Genomic DNA, 18,947 nt, shown 5'->3' with positions numbered 1-18,947 from the left:
CTTAATACCACCACACTGGCCATTAAGTTTCATCATCGGAATTTTAGAAAAGACATGTTTGAACCATAGCCTAGCAGAAACAAGTACTGCGCCGGTCTGTCTGAGGCCACAGCCCGTGCTCTTGCAGCTGCTCCTGGAAAGGAGTAAGACACACCAATTCCGGAGCATGGGTTGGTTCAGCCAGGCAGCAGTATTTTGCAGAAAGTGAGACCCAGGCTGGGTGGGAGGGATGAGGCAGCCAGACACAGGAGCTGCCGTGGGGACAGAAGTGAAAGAAGAGCAATCCTTGACACCTGCAAAAGGAAGTGGAGACACTGGATGAAAACCAAGTGGGCGAGAAAAGGACTCCACCTTTGAGCCTGGCAGAAAAAGAACTGGGTGGAGCCGGGCAGAGAGTCAATTCTAGACAGGCTGGTTTCCTGGTACTAACTGGAAAAATCTAAGACTAGCGATCACACAGGCAAACAGACGTCCAGAAGGAGAGCAGGGGCAGAGAGAGGGATTTGGCCTCCTTGGTCCAGGTGGAGGGATCGACTCTAGGCTTGGGAACAGGACTGGCACAGTTGACTGGATTTCAACATGCTACGGTCATGTGGGTAGAGGCCAAGAAAGCATTTGGGTCAAGCTATGAGGGCAGGTTCAACCCCAAAGGAAAGACGGTGGCCCGGTGGCTTAAAATCCCCATGCAGTATTGCAGGGATGGTTCACCTGCCATTTCCACCAGCTTCCAGTCCCCTCTCCTCCTCTGCCTAGCAGGAGCCCTGGGAACAAAGGAGCACTCCACCCACTTAGGAGGGAGTAGAGAGGGGTCTGAGAGGCTGGAGAGGAAGCGGTATTAAGAGGTCGACTCTGAAAGGTAGGAAGCGAAACAGAGAAGACACCTGGAAGAAAGGGCAGGAGTGACAGCATGTGAGCCCAGATGACCAGGTGACCCGATGAGACTTGCACCATTTGAAGGCAGGGGAGAAGGAGCCAGCAGAGGAAGACTCCCAAGACAGTTGTTGACCTTGGAAGCAAGTTTCTGCTGGCTCCAGGGAGAAGGAGCATCCGTACTGTGCGTGTGTGTATGTCCGTGTGTTCCTCAAGCTGCCTGGTGACCAGGAACCAGGAGGAACCAGGAGGAGCCCGGCTGCCTTCAGGGAAGGCCTAGAGCAGGCTTGGCAGAGTCAGGGTCTGGTGTCGCGTGGGCACTTAGCAGGGGAGCTGGCACATGGAGAGTTCTCAGAAAATCAGAGAAGTAGTGGCTGTTTTACCCTGGAGCTGTGTTCTAGTTGCCCAGACAAGACACCTGGACACAACAGTGAAGTCCTGGCACCATGGAAGGCTTTATAATTCCTCAAATAGGAGCGTGTGGCAATACTCACACCCACACAAATGCACCAATGCCACTGGCATTTATTTAGCATCCACCTGGCCCCAGGTCTGGGCAAGTCGGCTACAGATGTGAGATGAGAGAGCCAATGCTGTTGTGTTAGAGTCTAGGAGAGAAGTGGTGCCACCCACTCGGACGGGGTGGGGGTGGGGGTGTGACAGAGTCCCAGGCACTCCTGAACCACACAGAGGTGCAGCAAAGATTTCACCCAGGGTGGCTCCTTTTGAGTGGGTCTAGGGATGAGAAAGGTCTCTACAGGCTGTGATGGATCATGATATGCCAGGGAGTAGGGACAAGGGCAAAGTGAGGAAGCAAGGAAATGTGGCAGGTTCTGGAAAAATGTCAGCACGCAGGACCCAGCTCAGGAAACAGTGGGGAAGGGGCTGGAAAGAAGGATCAAGTCACAAGAGAGCAAGAGTTCTCAAATGCAGAAGAGTCATCCAATGGGATGTAGAGACATGGGAAAGAACAGATATGAGCAGACATATTTATAAAGAGAACTGAGCAGACATGCAGAGAATAACAGAGCCCAGAGATAATCTGGAGGAAGATATCGAGAGGAAGAGAAAGGAATAATAGGTGCGACGGGGGTGGTGACCTCTAAGATGGCTCCAAAGATCCCAGCCTCCTGGTACACCCTGGTAAGCCCCAGCCCTTGAGAGTGGGCTGGACCTAGTGGGTGTCTAATGGTCAGAACAGGGCAGGAGGCTATCACCTTCAAGATTAGGTTAACAAAGGGCTGACTTCCCCCTCGTGCTCTCTCAGAACCCAGCTCTCGAGGAAGCAAGTTGCCATGTCATAAGCCTCATGGAGAAACCAACAGCAAGAAATCAGTATCTCTGGCCAACAATCAGAGAGGATTTGAATCCTGCCAACAGCCATGTGAGGGGACCTGGAAGTGGATCTTCTGAATTTGGTCGAAAGCTTAGAAGCAAATCTGCCCCAAATTGAGCTTTAAAACCCTCCATCTGACAACTGCACTCCTGAATCAGAGGCACCCAGCTAAGCTGCATCTGGTTCTGTGACTCTCAGAAACTGTGGGATAATAAATGTTTGCTATTTTAAACCACTAGTTTTGGGGTAAACTGTTAAGCAGCAATAAATGACAGATAAGAGAAGGATGAGAACAGGGAGACCCCTGGACAGTGGCTATGCTCTTCCTAGTGACTGTGCAGTTCCTGATTCCAGTCCCTGATGATGCCTGGCTCTCCCTCCTTCCTGAGCGTTCCAAGGGATACCCCATTTTCCTTCTAATGCATTTTCTTTGTGTGCCTCAGGTACATAGAAGTTGTTTCTGTAACTGGACACAAAACAACCCTGAGAATAACAATCAGCTCTAAAATAAGGAAATCCTGTTATCTGACAGTACAGACTCATTACCTAAACCAAATTTATGATGTTCAAGCCAGATATAAATACAGTACCCCACCCCTGCCACTTATCCTCAGGGATCTGTTCCAAGACCCCTAGAGGATGACTGATACTTCAGATAGTACCAAACTTTATACAAGCACTTTGATACCATGGCAAGTGACTGGTTAACTAAGCAGGCTACTTAAGATACTAACGGGGAGGTAGGATGATATAAGGTTTCATCATGCTACTCAGAATGGTATGCAATTTAAAACTTATGAAATGGTTATTTCTGGGATTTTCCATTTAATATTTCTGGATTGTGGTTGACTGCAGGTAACTGAAATTGGGAAGCAAAATCACAGGTAAGAGGGAACTATTGTACACACAGACATGAAGAAGGCACCTGGCTGATTGTGAAGCTCAAGGTTATAGGGAAAGGTACTTATTGCAGACTTCTCTTCACGCCTCAACACTTCAGTTAACAATCTTGAAAAGAATGGACCTGAAAAAAATATATTTTATTTTGAGTTACCAGTTAGTCCTTTGGAACTCAGCATTTCCTCCCAAAGCTCCTGGGTGCTGATGTTGACCTAAAGTCAAAGAGAATCAAATGCTGTAACACTGAGGGCAAAAATGGAGAAACAATTTCATGAATTTTCTTTCTCTAAAATACATAGAAATAAAGTTCAAATTTTGCTCTCTCCCCAACCTTCTTTTGTCCTTCCCTTTCTTCCTGCTTCTTTCCCCAGGAAACACCATTAAATTAAGAGTGATACATATTATTCTCAGCATTTTTTTTTAACTTTTTTTTTTTTTTTTTTTTGCGGTGCTGGTGATCGAACCCAGGGACTATCTCCCCAGCCCTATTCTCAGCATTTTAAAAAATGTTATGTGTTATTTCTCCAGAAACAGTATATAAAATTTCTTGGTGTCTTTAAAATGTACATGAACAGTATCATACTGTAGGCTTCCTTTTGCAATTTATATTTTCACTCAATATCAGAAATAATTAAGAGGTGAACTTATTGCCATTCATTCTCTTCTTTTTCTTTTATCTAAAAAGAGTTCTGGTTTCCATTAGACATAGAATTCAAAGAGAAATGCATATGATCTCCCTCCATTAATAGTAGACATTTTGTATAATGTACACAAAATATATTTTTACTTTGAAACAATTCCAAACTTTCAGAAATTTTATAAGTACATTATAAAGACTGTTTAGGGGTACTTTTTTGTTATTTGAAAGTAAATTGTTAGCCTGATATTCCATCACTCCCATGTACATTATCCTACATAGCTACAATACAATCATCAGTATCAGGGGGAAAACACAGTTGCATGGTTACATTTAATCCTTACATGCCATTCAAGTTTTACCAACTGTCCCAACAACAGCCTGATAGGAAAGGAGATAGTAAGAATCCCACACTAGTCAAATCTCTTAGCCTCATTCATCTAGAATAATTCTTAAGTCTTTTATTTTCAAAATCTCAACACTTTACAAAACTATATGCCAGTTGTTTTGTAGAATGGTGTGTCTGGTGTTTCCTGCTGATTAGGTTCAGATGGTACATCTTTGGATTGGGTGGAGTGTTAGAGAAGCTGAAGAGACTGTAAGACACTTGTAACTCTCTGAGGCCGCCCCTGTCATGGAGTGAGCTATACCAGCTCTGGGGCCAGGACTCTGAGTAGCTGAAGAATCTCACCCTTAGAAGCAGGGCAGGAGCAGAAGGATATGGAAAACATCTGACCTTCACTAAGCCCTACATTTGGTAGGGAAATAATGCAAAATGTGTAGCGCCTTTTGACCAGATTGCCTCTTGATGTCCTGTGATTTCTGTCTCTCGGTCACAGATGGAACCCCAGAGAGAGGACAGGGTTCCTAGGTTGGCAGACCCCAGGTGCTGCTTTCAAGGGGTTTACTTTACAGGGAGGTGACACGAATCCTTGGTATAAGTAGAGAGGGGCTAGTGCTCCCCCTCCTCCCTCAGCAAATGGGAGAACTTGCTTTGAGTATTGCATGCTACTCTGAGCTCTGAGAAATACACAAGAAAAAAATAATAACATTGCTAACAAATGTCACCTCCAATGGGGATACAGGACACAAACCTATGAAATGATACTTATATGGGTCAATAATATCAGAGACACCATAGAAAGCATTCAGACCAGTCCAGAAATGTCCAAAAGAATCTCATTACAACAACTCCAGCATCCTAGAATATCAAAGCCGGAAAGCCCTTAGAGATATCTCACAAACCCTCATTCCACAGATGGCAAGTCATAGCCCAGAGAGGTTATGTGATGTATTTAAAATCATAGAATCAGCTTAGCTTAGAGAAAACTTCAAGAACTATATCTGGTTTCTGCAGCCTGAGCACGTATCTTATTGGGTTCAATCGACTATGAGACATTCTGAAGTTTGTTTTTTAAATGTACTCATATTACAGATCATTCAATGATCTTATGACAAAGCCCTCTCCCCCAATTCCAGGGCCCAGACATGCATGTTTTTACCATGACTTTAAAATCACCCACACCTTCTGTCCAGGACCAAGAAGAAAACAAAAGATAAGGAAGGCTTACAGATTCACTTGTGCAAATGAAGTTAGGCATTCTGTAAACAAATGCTCACGACGTAATACATCTCAAAACATACTGCTAATAAGTGAAGAGAACAGTGATGGGGAAACTGTCTACACGGAGCACAAAGGTACAGACCATGCCCAAACTCAAAATTATCGATATCAGATTCTCCGGAGCAAGTTGCAATTATGTTTCAACAAAAAAGTTCAACCATCGCATGGAAATTATGCTGGATCATTTTTCCTTGGTTTTGTAGTTTCGATTTGTGATAATGCATGTTGGGGTCTATATGTTTGGTTGTATATGCACTATATGCAAAAGAGCTTCTGCCCAATTTTGTTTATATTTATGCATAAAAAAAATCTGTCATCACGAGGGGTCCGAGTTTTTTTTAACTTTTAACATATAAGGGTAGAACACTCAAGTTCTAGAACACTGTTACTGCTAGCATAGAGAACATCACTGTCACAGCACCCTCCCCTTCCCTCCACACCACATTCCTGACCCTCCAACCCTAACCAAGTGCTGGAAGCTAGCGCCCCTTGAGGCTTACCTGCAAAGCAATTTCCTTCTTCTTGCTGCCCATGGTTCTGCAAAGAAGACGAAGCCCTGCTACCGCGGGTTTGGGCCCTTCTGGCCGCAGCCTCCCTATAACCGCTGTGCGAAACCAGCAAGCGCAGAGCCTTCTTCAGAGTCCACCCGACCCCTTTGTAAGGTGCTTCTCAGTGGCAGTAAATCAAGTCACTGATAGAAAATGAACGCCGCCTGAAGCGAGCGGAGCCTGCAGGCCACGGCCGCTGGCCCGCCAGGCGGTTGTCTGGGGCTCTGGGAAGCCCCTTGGCCAGCCCGGGTCCGCGCTCAGCTGGAGCGGTCCCCGCACACCAGGGTGCCCGCTGAGGACTGGGGGCGGGGAGGCAAGGATCCTGGTGTCCGTGCTCTTCCCTCCCGGGAAGCGGCCCCTGCGAACGACCTCGCCACCCGCACACCGTCCTCTAGGCGCCGGGCGTCTCCAAACGACTCTGCGCTAACCCGCTACGGTCGTCCTGGCAACCCCGCACCCCGCCCAGCCGCTCGGGAAGCCGCGGGCACGTAAGCCACGCCTCCTGGGGCTGCGCAATCTCCTGGCGAGACTCCGGCGCAGAGGGCAGGGGGAGTCCCGCCCCTTGAGGGGACAGGGGCGCCCCCAGTGGCTGGAGCGTTGTCATGTCTGCAGGATTTGAGGCAAAGACCTGAGCCTTGTGTGCACCGTGCAATTGCATTTCTGAATCCCGGCGTCCTTTCTCCCCGGCCTACCAGACCGAGCAGGTGTGCAGCTTTTCCTCCATTACATGCTTGCATGATTCGTCCCAGGCAGGAGAAGGCTTTGAGGGGATTGAAAGGGTTCTCTTTAAGACAAAAAAAAAAAAAAAAAAAATTATGAATTTTAAATTAACTACGAACGTTAAGTATAATAAATACAAACATGAAGCAGTTACAAACATGGTAGTTATTAACCCAACTGTTTTTAAAAAAAATCACTTTAAATGTGAATAGTCTAAATTACACCAATTAGAATATTGTCAAAAAAAAAAAAAAAAACCCAATGCTGAATTGTGTCTTGCCTATAAGAAACCCACTTTATTTATGTTGTTGTTCCAAAGTTGTATTTTTTGTCCGTATTTTTATTAACACATTATAATTGCACATAACAATGGATTTATTGTTACATTTTCACACCTTCACACAATATAACAATATAATTTGGTCAATATCATTCCCCGGTATTTCCCCTTTCCCCTTCTCTTCCCTCTTCTTGGTCTGTTTTTTCTCCTCTAGTGCTCTTCCTCCAATTTTCATGAGATCTACCCTCTTAACCTTTCCCTTTTCCTTCTTCAGTGCATGAAATAGAACACAAATCTTAACTTTCTGAGTTTGGTTTATTTTACTTAACATAATGTTATCAGGTTCCATCCATTTCCCTACAAATGAAATAATTTCATTCATCTTTATGGCTGGATAAAACTCCATTGTGTGTATCTACCACATTTTCTTTATTCATTCATCTCTTAATGGATATCTAAACAGGTTCCATAGTATGACTATTGTGAGTTGTGCTGCTATAAACATGGGCATGCATTTATCGCTATAGTATACTGACTTTAATTCTTTTGGATTAATACGAAGGCGTGGTAAGCTGGGTCATATGGTGATTCCATTCCTCATCTTTTGAGGAACCGCCATACCGATTTCCGAAGTGGTTGTAGTAATTCGCAGTCCCACCAACAGTGTAAAAGTGTTCCTTTCTCTCCACATCTTCTCCAGCATTTAGTATTGTTTGTATTCTCAATGGCTGCCATTCTACCAGGAGTGAGAAGAAATCTTAGTATAGCTTTGATTTGCATTTCACTAATTGGTAAAGATGTTGAACATTTTTTCATGTATATGCTGGCCACTCGTATTTCTTCTCTAGAGAAGTGTCTGCTTACTTCGTTTGCCCACTTATTAATTAGGTTAGCTTATTTTGGTGTGTGACAAGTTTGAGTTCTTTATATATTCTGGATATTAATCCTCTATCATGAGAGCAGTTAACAAAATTTTCTTCTATTCTGTAGGTTCTCTCCTCACATCATTGTTTTCTTTGCTGTGCAGAGGCTTTTTAATTTGATGCCATCCCATTTATTAATTATCGATATCATTTCCTGAACTTCAGGAGTTCTCTTGAGAAACTCATTGCCTGTGGCTATATGTTGGAGCGTTGACCCTACATTTTCTTCTAGGAGTTGCAGTTTCTGGTCTGATGCCTAGGTCCTGATCCGTTTTGAGTTGATTTTTATGCAGGGTGAGAGATAAGGATCTAGTCTCATTCTTCTACATTTAGAGAAGCAGTTTTTCAGCACCATTTGTCTTTCCTCCATTGTATGCTTTTGGTGTCTTTGTCAAGGATCAGATGACAGTATCTGTGTGGGTTTGTCTGTGTGTCTTTTATTCTGTACCATTGGTCTATGTGTCTGTTGTTATGCCATGCAGTTTTTGTTACTATAGCTCTGTAGTATGATTTGAAACCAGGTATTCTGACACCTCAGCATTGCTTTTCTGACTTAGAATTTGGCTATTCTGAGTCTTTCTTTCTTCCAAATAACTCTTAGTGTTGGGACTAATGACACATTAACTAACTCAGGCTGACTCCTTACTTCCTGGCGGGTAAGGAAGATCAAGGCCTCAAAGGCGGTTTCGAAAGCTAATAACGATAAATCCGACCACTATCAGGGATTGGTTAACAACAGTTCCGCGAACATGATCAGCTTATGCTTGCCATATAGTCCCATGGGACTCCTCTCGCCTGCATGAAACCCCCCCAATGCCTTGCTGACCTTTAAGCTGATTGGTTCCTGCCTAGCCTTCCTCCTACATAAAAGCTGTGTGACTTCCTCAATAAACGAGTTCCTGCTGTGACTGGTCTCCCTGATGCCTCTGATTGTCCTCCACCTGGAGGACTGGGTGCAGGCGGTCAATCGGCCCTAACTTTCCCAGTCTGGCCTTGTTGGGGAGTGCTCCCTTCCCTTGTTGCTGGTCGAGAAGAGCAAGGGGGCTAAAGACCCCAACACTTAGGAATGTTTTTTCTAGTTCTGTGAACAATGTTATTGGTATTTTGATGAGTGTTGCATTGAATCTATCATTTTGGTAATAATAATTCTGCCTATCCGTGAACATGGGAGGTATTTCCATCTTCTGAGGTCTTGTTCAATTTTTCTTCAGTGTTCAATAGTTTTCAACTCCTTGGTTTGATAAGTTACTGGGTATTTTTATTTTATGGCACTGTGAATGGGATTCTATTCTTGATTTCTTTCTCAGCAGGTTCATTATTGCTGATTGGAAAACTGTTGATTTTTGTATGTTGATTTTCTAAGCTCGATACCATGCTGAATTGTTTATTAGCTTGAGCAGTCTTCTAGAGAAGCTTTTTGGATCTTCTGAGTATAGGATCATATCATCTGCAAATAGTGATAATATGACTCCTTCCTTTCCTGTTTTCATTTCTTTTATTTCCTTCTCTTGCCTAATTGCTTTGGCTGGAAGAAATTCTGTCCTCAGAATGAATGGATGCTGAATTTTGTCAAAGGCTTTCTTTGCATCTATTGGGATGCCTATGTGATTGTTGCACTTAATTTTATTTATGTGGTGAATTACATTTATTGATTTGTGTAGGTTAAACCATCCTTGCAACTCTGGAAGAAAATCAACTTGGTCATGATGTACAATCTCTGAATATGTTATTGGATATGATTTGCTGATGTTTTATTAAGAAATTTTTTTCATCTAAGTTCATCAGGGATATTGGTCTGTAGTTTTCTTTCCTTGATGTGTCCTTATCTGGTTTGGGTATGAGGGTAATACTGGTTTCATAAAATGAATTTGGAAGTGTTCCATTCCTTTCTTTTTATGAAATAATTTGAGGGGATTAGTTCTTTAAAGATCTGGTAGAATTCAACTGAGAATCCATCTGGTCCTGGACTTTTCTTTGTTAACTTTTTATTAATTGAGTGCTTCAATCTCATTCCTAGTTATTGATCTGTTTAGGTTTTCTGTGTCCTCTTGGTTCAATTTTGGCAGGTCATATGAGTCTAGAAATTTACCCATTTCTTCTAGGCTTGGAGTATAAGTTTTCAAAATAGACCCTAATGATCCTCTGAATTTCTCTGAGGTTCATGGTGATTTCTCCTTGTTCATCTTTAATTCTATTTATTTGAATATTCTCTCTCTTTATTTTGGTTAGTTTGGCTAAGGGTTTATCAATCTTGTTTATCTTTTCAAAGAACCACCTCTTTGTTTCATCAATCCTTTGTCATGTTTTTGTATTCTCTATTTCATTGATTTCAGCTTTGATCTTAATTATTTTTTTCTTTCTACTGGTTTTGGAATTGGTTTGTTTTTATTCTTCAAGGACCTTAAGATGGACCGTTAGATTGTTTATTTGTGATCTTCTGATTTTCTTATGTAGATACACTTAACTTACATAAATTTTCTTATGTCAACTTTGCTCTTAGAATAATTTTCATAGTGGACCACAGGGTCTGGTATGTTGTATCACTATTCTTTTTTTCTTTCTTTTTTTTTTTAATCAAAGGAAGTTTTTTTTTTATTTCTACAGACTACATTTTGATTTGTTGTACACAAATGGGGTACAACTTTTCATTTCTATGGTTGTACACAATGTAGATTCACACCATTCATGTAATCATTCATGTACCTAGGGTAATAATGTCTGTCTCAGTCCACTATTTTTCCTTCCCTCACCCACTCCCACCCCATTTCCCTTTACACAATCCAAAGTTCCTCCATTCTTCTCTTACTCCCCACCACTTCACCCTCCCATTATGCATCATAGTCCACTTATCAGAGAAACATTCAGTCCTTGTTTTTTGTGAATTTACTTATTTCACTTAGCATGATATTCTCCAACTCCAATGATGGAATATCATTACCAGCAAATGCCATAATTTTATTCTTCTTTATAGCTGAGTAGTATTCCATTGTGTATACATACTGCAGTTTCTTTTTCCATTCATCAATTGAAAGGCATCTAGGTTGGTTCCACAATCTAGCTATTGTGAATTGAGCAGCTATAAACATTGATGTGGCTGCTTTACTGTAGTATGTTGATTTTAAGTCCTTTGGGTATAAACCAGGAGTGGGATAGCTGGGTCAAATGGTGGGTCCAATTCCAAGTTTTCTGAGGAATCGCGAAACTACCTTCCAGAGTGGCTGCACCAATTTGCAACTCCCTCAGCAATGTATGAGTGTATCTTTTTCCCCATATCCACACCAACACTTACCAACACATTATTGCTTGTGTTCTTGATAATTGGAGTTAGATGAAATCTTAGGGTGGTTTTGATTTGCATTTCTCTAATTACTAGAGATGATGAGCACTTTTTCATATATTTGTCAATCGCCTGTATATCTTCTGGAAGTGTCTACCCAGTTGGGTTCTTTGATTTTTTGTTTTGTTTTGTTTTTTGTGTGTGTGGTGCTGGGGATTTGAACCCAGGGCTTTGTGCTTGTGAGGCAAACACTCTACCAACCGAGCTATATCCCCATCCCCTCGATTGGGTTCTTTGTATTTTTGGTGTAAAGTTTTTTAAGCTCTTTATAAATTTTGGAGATTAGTGCTCTGTCTGAAGTGCATGTGGCAAAGATTTTCTCCCACTCAGTAGGCTCTCTTTTCACATTACTGGTAGTTCCCTTTGCTGAGAAAAAGCTTTTTAGTTTGAATCTATCCCATTTATTGATTCTTGCTTATATTTCTTGCGCTCTGGGAGTTTCTTGTTAAGGAAGTCTGGTCCTAAGCCAACATGATTAAGATTCAGGCCTACTTTTTCTTCTGTTTGGTGAAGGGTCTCAGGTCTAATTCCTAAGTCCTTGATCCATTTTGAGTTGAGTTTTGTACAGGGTGAGAGATAGGGATTTAATTTCATTTTACTGCATATGGACTTCCAGTTTTGCCAGCACCATTTGTTGAAGATGCTATCTTTTCTCCATTGTATGTTTTTCACACCTTTGTCTAGTATAAGATAACCATACTTATGTGGGTTTGTCTCTGTGTCCTTTATTCTGTACCATTGGTCTACCTGTCTATTTTGGTGCCAATACCATGCTGTTTTTGTTACTCTTACCCTATAGAGTTTAAAGTCTGGTATTGTGATACCTCCTGCTTCACTCTTCCTGCTCAGGATTGCTTTGGCTATTCTGGGTCTTTTATTCTTCCAGATGGATTTCATGATTGCTTTCTTTATTTCTATGAGGAACATCATTGGGATATTAACTGGAATTGTGTTAAATCTGTATAATACCTTTGGACGTATGGCCATTTTGACAATATCAATTCTGCCTATCCAGGAACATGGGAGATCTTTCCATCTTCTAAGGTTTTCATCAATTTCTTTCTTTAGTGTTCTGTACTTTTCATTATAGAGATCTTTCACCTCTTTTGTTAGATTGATGTCCAAGTATTTTTTTTTTGAGGCTATTATGAATGGACTTGTTTTCCTAATTTCTCTTTCAAAGGATTCGCCACTTATGAATAGAAATGCATTAGATTTATGCATGTTGATTTTATATCCAACTACTTTGCTGAATTCATTGATTAGTTCTAGAAGTTTTCTGGTGAAGTTTTTTGGATCCTCTAAATATAGAATCATGTGGTCAGCAAATAGTGATAGTTTGGGTTCTTCTTTTCCTATTCGAATCCCCTTAATTTCTTTGGTCTGTCTAATTGCTCTGGCTAGTATTTCAAGGACGATGTTGAATAGAAGTGGTGAAAGAGGGCATCCCTGTCTTGTTCCAGTTTTTAGAGGGAATGCTTTCCATTTTTCTCCATTTAGAATGATGTTGGTCATGGGCTTAATTAACATAGATAGCCTTTACAATGTTGAGGTATGTTCCTACTATCCCTATTTTTTCTGGTGTTTTGAGCATGAAGGGGTATTGTATTTTATCAAATGCTTTCTCCACATCTATTGAAATAATCATATATTCTTAACATTCAATCCTTTGATGTGATGAGTTACATTTATTGATTTCCGGATGTTGAACCAACCTTGCATCCCCAGGATGAATCCCACTTAATTGTGGTGCACTATCTTTTTAATATGTTTTTATGTGATTTGCCAGAATTTCGTTAAGGATTTTTGTGTCTATGTTCATCAGAGGCGTTGGTCTAAAATTTTCCTTCCTGATGTGTCTTTGTCTGATTTTGGTATCAGGGTGAAACTGACTTTATGGATTCCCTCCTTCTCTATTTCATGGAATACTTTAAGGAGTATTGGTATAAGTTCTTCCATTCTTGTAGAATCCATCTGGTTCTGGGCTTTTCTTAGTGGTTAGGTTTTTGATGGCTTCTTCTATTTAATTGCTTGAAATTGATCTGTTTAAATTGTGTATGTCCTCCTGATTCAGTTTGGGTGGATCATATGTCTCTAGAAATTTTTCTATTGTTTTGTCTATTGTTTGGAGTATAGATTTTCAAAGTAGCTTCTAATTATGTTTTGTATTTCAATGGTGTCTTTTGTGATATTTCCTTTTTCATCATGAATTTTAGTAATTTGAATTTTCTCTCTCTTCATTAGTGTGGTTAAGGATTTATCTAGTTTGTTTACTTTTTCAAAGAACAAATTTTTTGTTTTGTCAATTTTTTTGATTGTTTCTTTTGTTTCAATTTTATTGATTTCAGCTCTGATTTTAATTATTTCCTATCTTTTACTACTTTTGGTGTTGTTCTGTTCTTCATTTTCTAGGACTTTGAGATGTAATGTTAGGTCATTTAGTTGTTGACTTTTTATTCTTTTCTTGAATGTGCTCATGCAATGAATTTTCCTCATAGTACTGCTTTCATAGTGTCCCACAGATTTTGATATGTTGTATTGTTCTCATTTACCTCTAAGAATTTCTTTATCTCCTCCATGATGTCTTCTGTTATCCATGCATCATTCAATCGTGTATTATTTAGTCTCCAGGTATTGGAATACTTGCTGTTTTTTATTTTATCAACAATTTCTAATTTCATTTCATTATGATCTGATAGAATACAAGGTAGTATGTCTATTTTTTGTATTTACTAAGGGCTGCTTTGTGGCATAACATATAGTCTATTTTAGAGAATGTTCCATGTGCTGCTGAGAAGAAAGTGTATTCACTCATTGATGGATGGAATATTCTATATATGTCTGTTAAGTCAAAGTTATTGATTGTCTTATTGAGTTCTGTGGTTTCTTTGTTCAGTTTTTGTTTGGAAGATCTATCCAGTGGTGAGAGCAGTATGTTAGTCACCCAGAATTATTGTGTTGTGGTCTATTTGGTTCCTGGAATTAAGAAGGATTTGTTTGATGTAAATTGGTGTGCCATTGTTTGGGGCATAAATGTTTATGATTATTATGTCTTTCTGATTTATGGTTCCCTTAAGCAATATGAAATTTCCTTATTTATCCCTACTGACTAACTTTGGCTTGAAGTTCACTTTGTCTGATATAAGGATGAAAACACCCACTTTTTTACTGAGTCTGTGTGCAGGTTTTTTCCCATCCTTTCACCTTTAGTCTGTGGATGTTTTTTTCTAAGAGATAAGTCTTTTGAAGGCAGCATATCATTGAGTCTTTCTTTTTAATCCAATCTGCCAGTCTGTGTCTTTTGATTAATGAGTTTAGGCCATTAACATTCAGGGTTATTATAGAGATATGATTTATATTCCTGGTCACTCTGCCTTATTTTCTGTTTTGAACTTGGCTTGGTTTCTCCTTTGATTGACTTTACCTTTAGGGTACTTCCTCCCTTTGCTGGCTTATTTTGTTGTTTTTCATTTCCTCCTCATGGGATATTTTGCTGAGAATGTTCTGTAGTGCAGGCTTTCTATTTGTAACTTCTTTTAACTTTTGCTTATCATTCAAGGATTTTATTTCATCCTCAAATCTGGAGGTTAGTTTTGCTGAATATAATATTCTTGGTTGGCAATCACATTCTTTCAGAGCTTGAAATATGTCGTTCCAGGTCCTTCTAGATTTTAGGGTTTGGGCTGAGAAACCTGCTGATGTCTGCATTGGTTTCCCCCTATATGTAATCTGTTGCTTTTCTCTTGTGGCCTTTAAAATTCCATCTTCATTTTGGATGTTAGGCATTTTCATTAAAATGTGCCTTGGTGTGGATCTGTTGTGAGTTTGTGCATTTGGTGTTCTGTAAGCCTCTTGTATTTGATTTTCCATTTCATTCTTCAGGTTTGGGAAATTTTCTGATATTATTTCATTGAATAGGTTGTTCCTTCTTTTGGTTTGTATCTCTGTGCCTTCCTCAATCCAGATAATTCTTAAATTTGATCTTTTCATGATATCCCATAGTGTTTGGAGGTTCCATTCATGATTTCTTACTATTTCTCTGTTTGGTCAACTTTATTTTCAAGATTAAATATTTTGTCCTCATTGTCTGAGGTTCTGTCTTCCAGTGATCTAGTCTATTGGTGATACTTTATATTGAGTTTTTTATTTGGTTCATTATTTCCTTCATTTCAAGGATTTCTGTTTGGTTTTCTTTTTCAGAATCTGTGTCTCTTTATTGAAATGATCTTTTGCTTCATGCAGTTGCTCTTTTAATTGTTTATTGGGGTGACCGTTCATTACCTCCATGTGCTCTCTTATCTCACACTTTGCTTCATGGATCATTTTAATTATGTATATTCTGAACACCTTTTCTGACAATTCTTCTACATGCTCTCATTGGATTATCTTGGTTTGTTTGGAATACTTTCTTCCCTTGTTTTTTCATGTTGTTCACATACCTTCCCCTCTAGCACTGCAGATCTGGGATATTGCAGTTTCCCCCCATAGGTTTTTAGTGACCCTGCAGGTTTCCAAAACTTCTCTGTTAAGAGGGAGATCAATAATAGCAGCACCCAGTACACACAATATGCAACCCTAAACCAAATAGCTCCTACGAAGACGTTAACAGTATTTTCATAGTAAACAGAGGATAAGTTTGATTATTATCTACAGTATAACAGATAGATTTGCAATGAGGTCTACTGTTTCTAATGGTGGACAAAGAAGATGGGGAACAGTGTAGGATGTAACTGTTAAGGGGATAAGAAAAGAGCATATAGAGATACTAGGTCGAAGGAAAAGTGAAAGTGGAATCAAAAGAATTTGGTTGTTAACTGAGAAAAGAGAGAAAGAGACTCTGAGGAAACAGATACACAAAAGGAAAATAGAATGAGCAAAATAAAGAAATAAAAAATTTAAAAATTTCATAAAGAGAAAATAAACCTACAGTATAACAGTCATATACTATTCAAACATCCCAGTCTTCAGTAACCTGATGCATGAGAGGTACCTGATAATGAGCTTCCAGTCTTCAGCAGGAGTTGCCCCACCAGAAGATGGCAGCTTCCACTTCCAGGATAATCCAAGATGGCTGCAAATGTTGGCAAATGGCAAGTCACAGCACAGGGGCTGTGCCGAGTCCACGTGGGGTGTGAGTGGGTCAGGGGCCCTGAAGGTGTGGGGCAGTTGGTTAGTCCAGGGGTCCTGCAGGTCCTGACTGTTGTCCCAAAATGGCGGCAGCCACGTGTAACCAAACCTGCAGGTGCTGTGACAATGGACTTCCAGGCAACAGCAGGCAGCAGGCAATCTGCTAGCAGTCTGTGTGGGATCTTCAGGCTAATAGTGGATGATCGGCAGGTGGATCTTGGGTGGTGGGTGAAGTGTAGGTGAAAGGCAGGCAATGGGCAGGCAAGAGGCAGGCAAACAGACAAATGGCGGATGATAGGCAGTAATCAGTGAGCAATCTGCATTCAAAAAGTAGGAAATATGCGGCAGACAGTGGGTGATCATGGTGGATGAATGGGGTAAACAGTAGGGGATCAATGAGCAGCAAAGACTGTCTCACAGAGAAACAGATTTTCTTCTGCTTAAAACCAGAGTTACGTAGCATAGGGACAAGGAATATAGCCTCCCTCTAGTCTGTCCTCTTGGATCATTGTATCACTATTCTTATTTGATTTTTCTATTCCCATTTGAGTCTAAGAATTTTTATATTTCTTCTATCACCAGTTCATCATTCAAAATGTGTTGCTAATATTAAAAATATGTTGTTCAATCTCCATGTATTTATATAGTTTCTGTATGGTTTGTTTTTGTGTTGATTTCTAATTTTATTCCATTATAATCAATAAGATGCAAGAAATTATACTCTTTTTTTTTTTTTTTTGTATTTGCTAAGACTTGCTTTGTATCCTTAAAGATGGTCTATTTTGGAGAAGTTTTCATGACCAACTAAACAGAAAATTAATTCAACTGCTTTTGGATGAAATATTCTATAGGTGTCTGTTAAGTCCATTTGATTTATAGAACTTTTTAGATCTGAAGAGTCTTTACTGAGTTGTCTGGAATCCTATCTATTGGTAAGTGATATGTTTTGAAATCACCCAGTATTATTGTACTGGTTTATCTGAGTCTTTAATCTAGCTAGTGTCTGTTTTAGGCAATTACATGCACCAATATTTATGGTATAAATATTTACTATTGTTATATCTTCTTGTTGGATGATTCCCTTTACCAGTATAAAGTGACCTTCTTGTTTCTTCTGATTAATTTTGGCTTGCAGTCTGACAGTAGCTACTCTTGCTTGTTTTGGGTTTCCATTTTATGTATATCAATATCCATTCTTTGACCGTCTGTAGCTGTCTTTGCCTATGAGTCTTTTGCAAACAACATATAGTTGGAAGAAACCCACTTTAAATATAAAGTCACAACTGGGCTGTGATGCACACCTATAAGGTGTGCAAAAGGGTCACAAGTTCAAGGCCATCAAAAACAAAAACAAAAACAAAAAAACCGCCTGAGGTTGTTGCTCTCTAGTAGAATGACCCTAAGTTCAATCCCTAGTAGGAGATGGGTGAGACACAGGTAAGTTAAAGGCAAAGGGAGGTAAGGCAGAGGAGACTTCAGAAAAGGAAATTTGTCATGAATAAACAGTGTCATTACTTAGAGTTAAAATCAGCTCTCTTGGAAGATATAACAATATTTCATGTGTATACACTTAACAGAGCATCAAAATGCTAAGGCAAAAACTGATTGAACTGTCAGGAAAACCGGATAAACTCATTATTTTTATTGAAGATTTAAACACAAGTTTTAAAATAATTGATAGACTCAGCAGGCAGAATATAAGCAAGGATATAATTGAATTGAACAACATTAATCAACTTGACTTAGCATTTATACAGCACTTCACTAACAACAGTAGAATATAAATTCTTCTCAAGCTCATATGAGATATTCACCCAGATAGGCCATATTCCAGGACATAAAGCATACGTAACTAATTTAAAAGAATGGAAATCATGCAAAGTATGTTCTCAGAACACAATGGAATTAAACTAGAAATCAACAACAGCTGATGAATGTAATCTAGGAGATTTAAATAAATGGAGAGATATTTCACGCTCATGAATAGAAGAAAAGACATTATTATGAAATAAATCCTTCCCAACATGATTTGTAGATTAAACCCAATTCCAATCAAAACCCCAGCAAATAAAATATTTTGTGGATATTAATAAAACTAATTTTTGGAGTTTATATGAGAAAGCAAAAGACCCAGAATAGCCAACATAATACTAAAGAAGAAAGAACAAAGTCAGAGAACTGACACCACTCAACCATGTATTTCCTTTCTTTGTCAGCTAAGATCAGTGGAAATAATACCCAAGTAGCGCTAAGGATATCTAGCACAGAGATTTAAGTTTCTAATACCATTTTTTGAGATCCTTAAAGAAGTACTTGATTCTAGGACTATGATAGAAATATACAAAATGAGCCTGGGATATTTTGTGGAGTCAGAAAGTAAAGAAGTGCAAATAAATAATAAATAAATCCCACATTGATGAACTATATTAAAGGGACATAAGATAAAAGAAGTCTCAGTGGCCAAATTTGAGCAAGAAGTGGAATGAGCAAGAAAATAATGTGGTACTGGAATATAATCCAAATTATAAATAAATATCTAGCAATTCAGTTAGTAAAAATAAATTATTGAAAAAAATTAATAAATGGGAGCAAAGAGACACATCTCCTCTCTAGAAGATATCCAGATAATTTATGTAAATATTCTT

The 18,947-nt window shown here is 39.5% G+C and overlaps 1 protein-coding gene across 16 annotated transcripts in view; it reads right to left on the bottom strand.

Annotated features, from left to right (window-relative positions):
• Nme9 (NME/NM23 family member 9) overlaps positions 1-6,384 on the bottom strand; it is a 41,366-nt gene extending 34,982 nt beyond the window's left edge. For 4 of the 16 annotated variants that reach the window (XR_007110249.1, XM_047564711.1, XM_047564724.1 and 1 more), the window contains exons 1-2: positions 5,868-6,381; positions 3,261-3,318 (exon numbers count right to left, since the gene is read on the bottom strand). Coding sequence is in view for 13 of the 16 variants with exons in the window: in XM_047564711.1 (XP_047420667.1) it covers positions 3,261-3,318; positions 5,868-5,900 (91 nt within the window). In the remaining 3 variants the exon portion in view is untranslated. Of the gene's footprint in view, positions 1-3,260; positions 3,319-5,867 lie in introns of all 16 variants that reach the window. The other 12 variants (XM_047564721.1, XM_047564723.1, XM_047564720.1 and 9 more) reach the window with 5 other exon arrangements.
• Positions 6,385-18,947: the final 12,563 nt, after the last annotated feature.

This window comes from Sciurus carolinensis, chromosome 9 (assembly GCF_902686445.1).
Source record: "Sciurus carolinensis chromosome 9, mSciCar1.2, whole genome shotgun sequence".
In the NCBI taxonomy this organism is placed as follows: Eukaryota; Metazoa; Chordata; class Mammalia; order Rodentia; family Sciuridae; genus Sciurus; species Sciurus carolinensis.
This window is presented reverse-complemented; position numbering and strand designations above follow the sequence as displayed.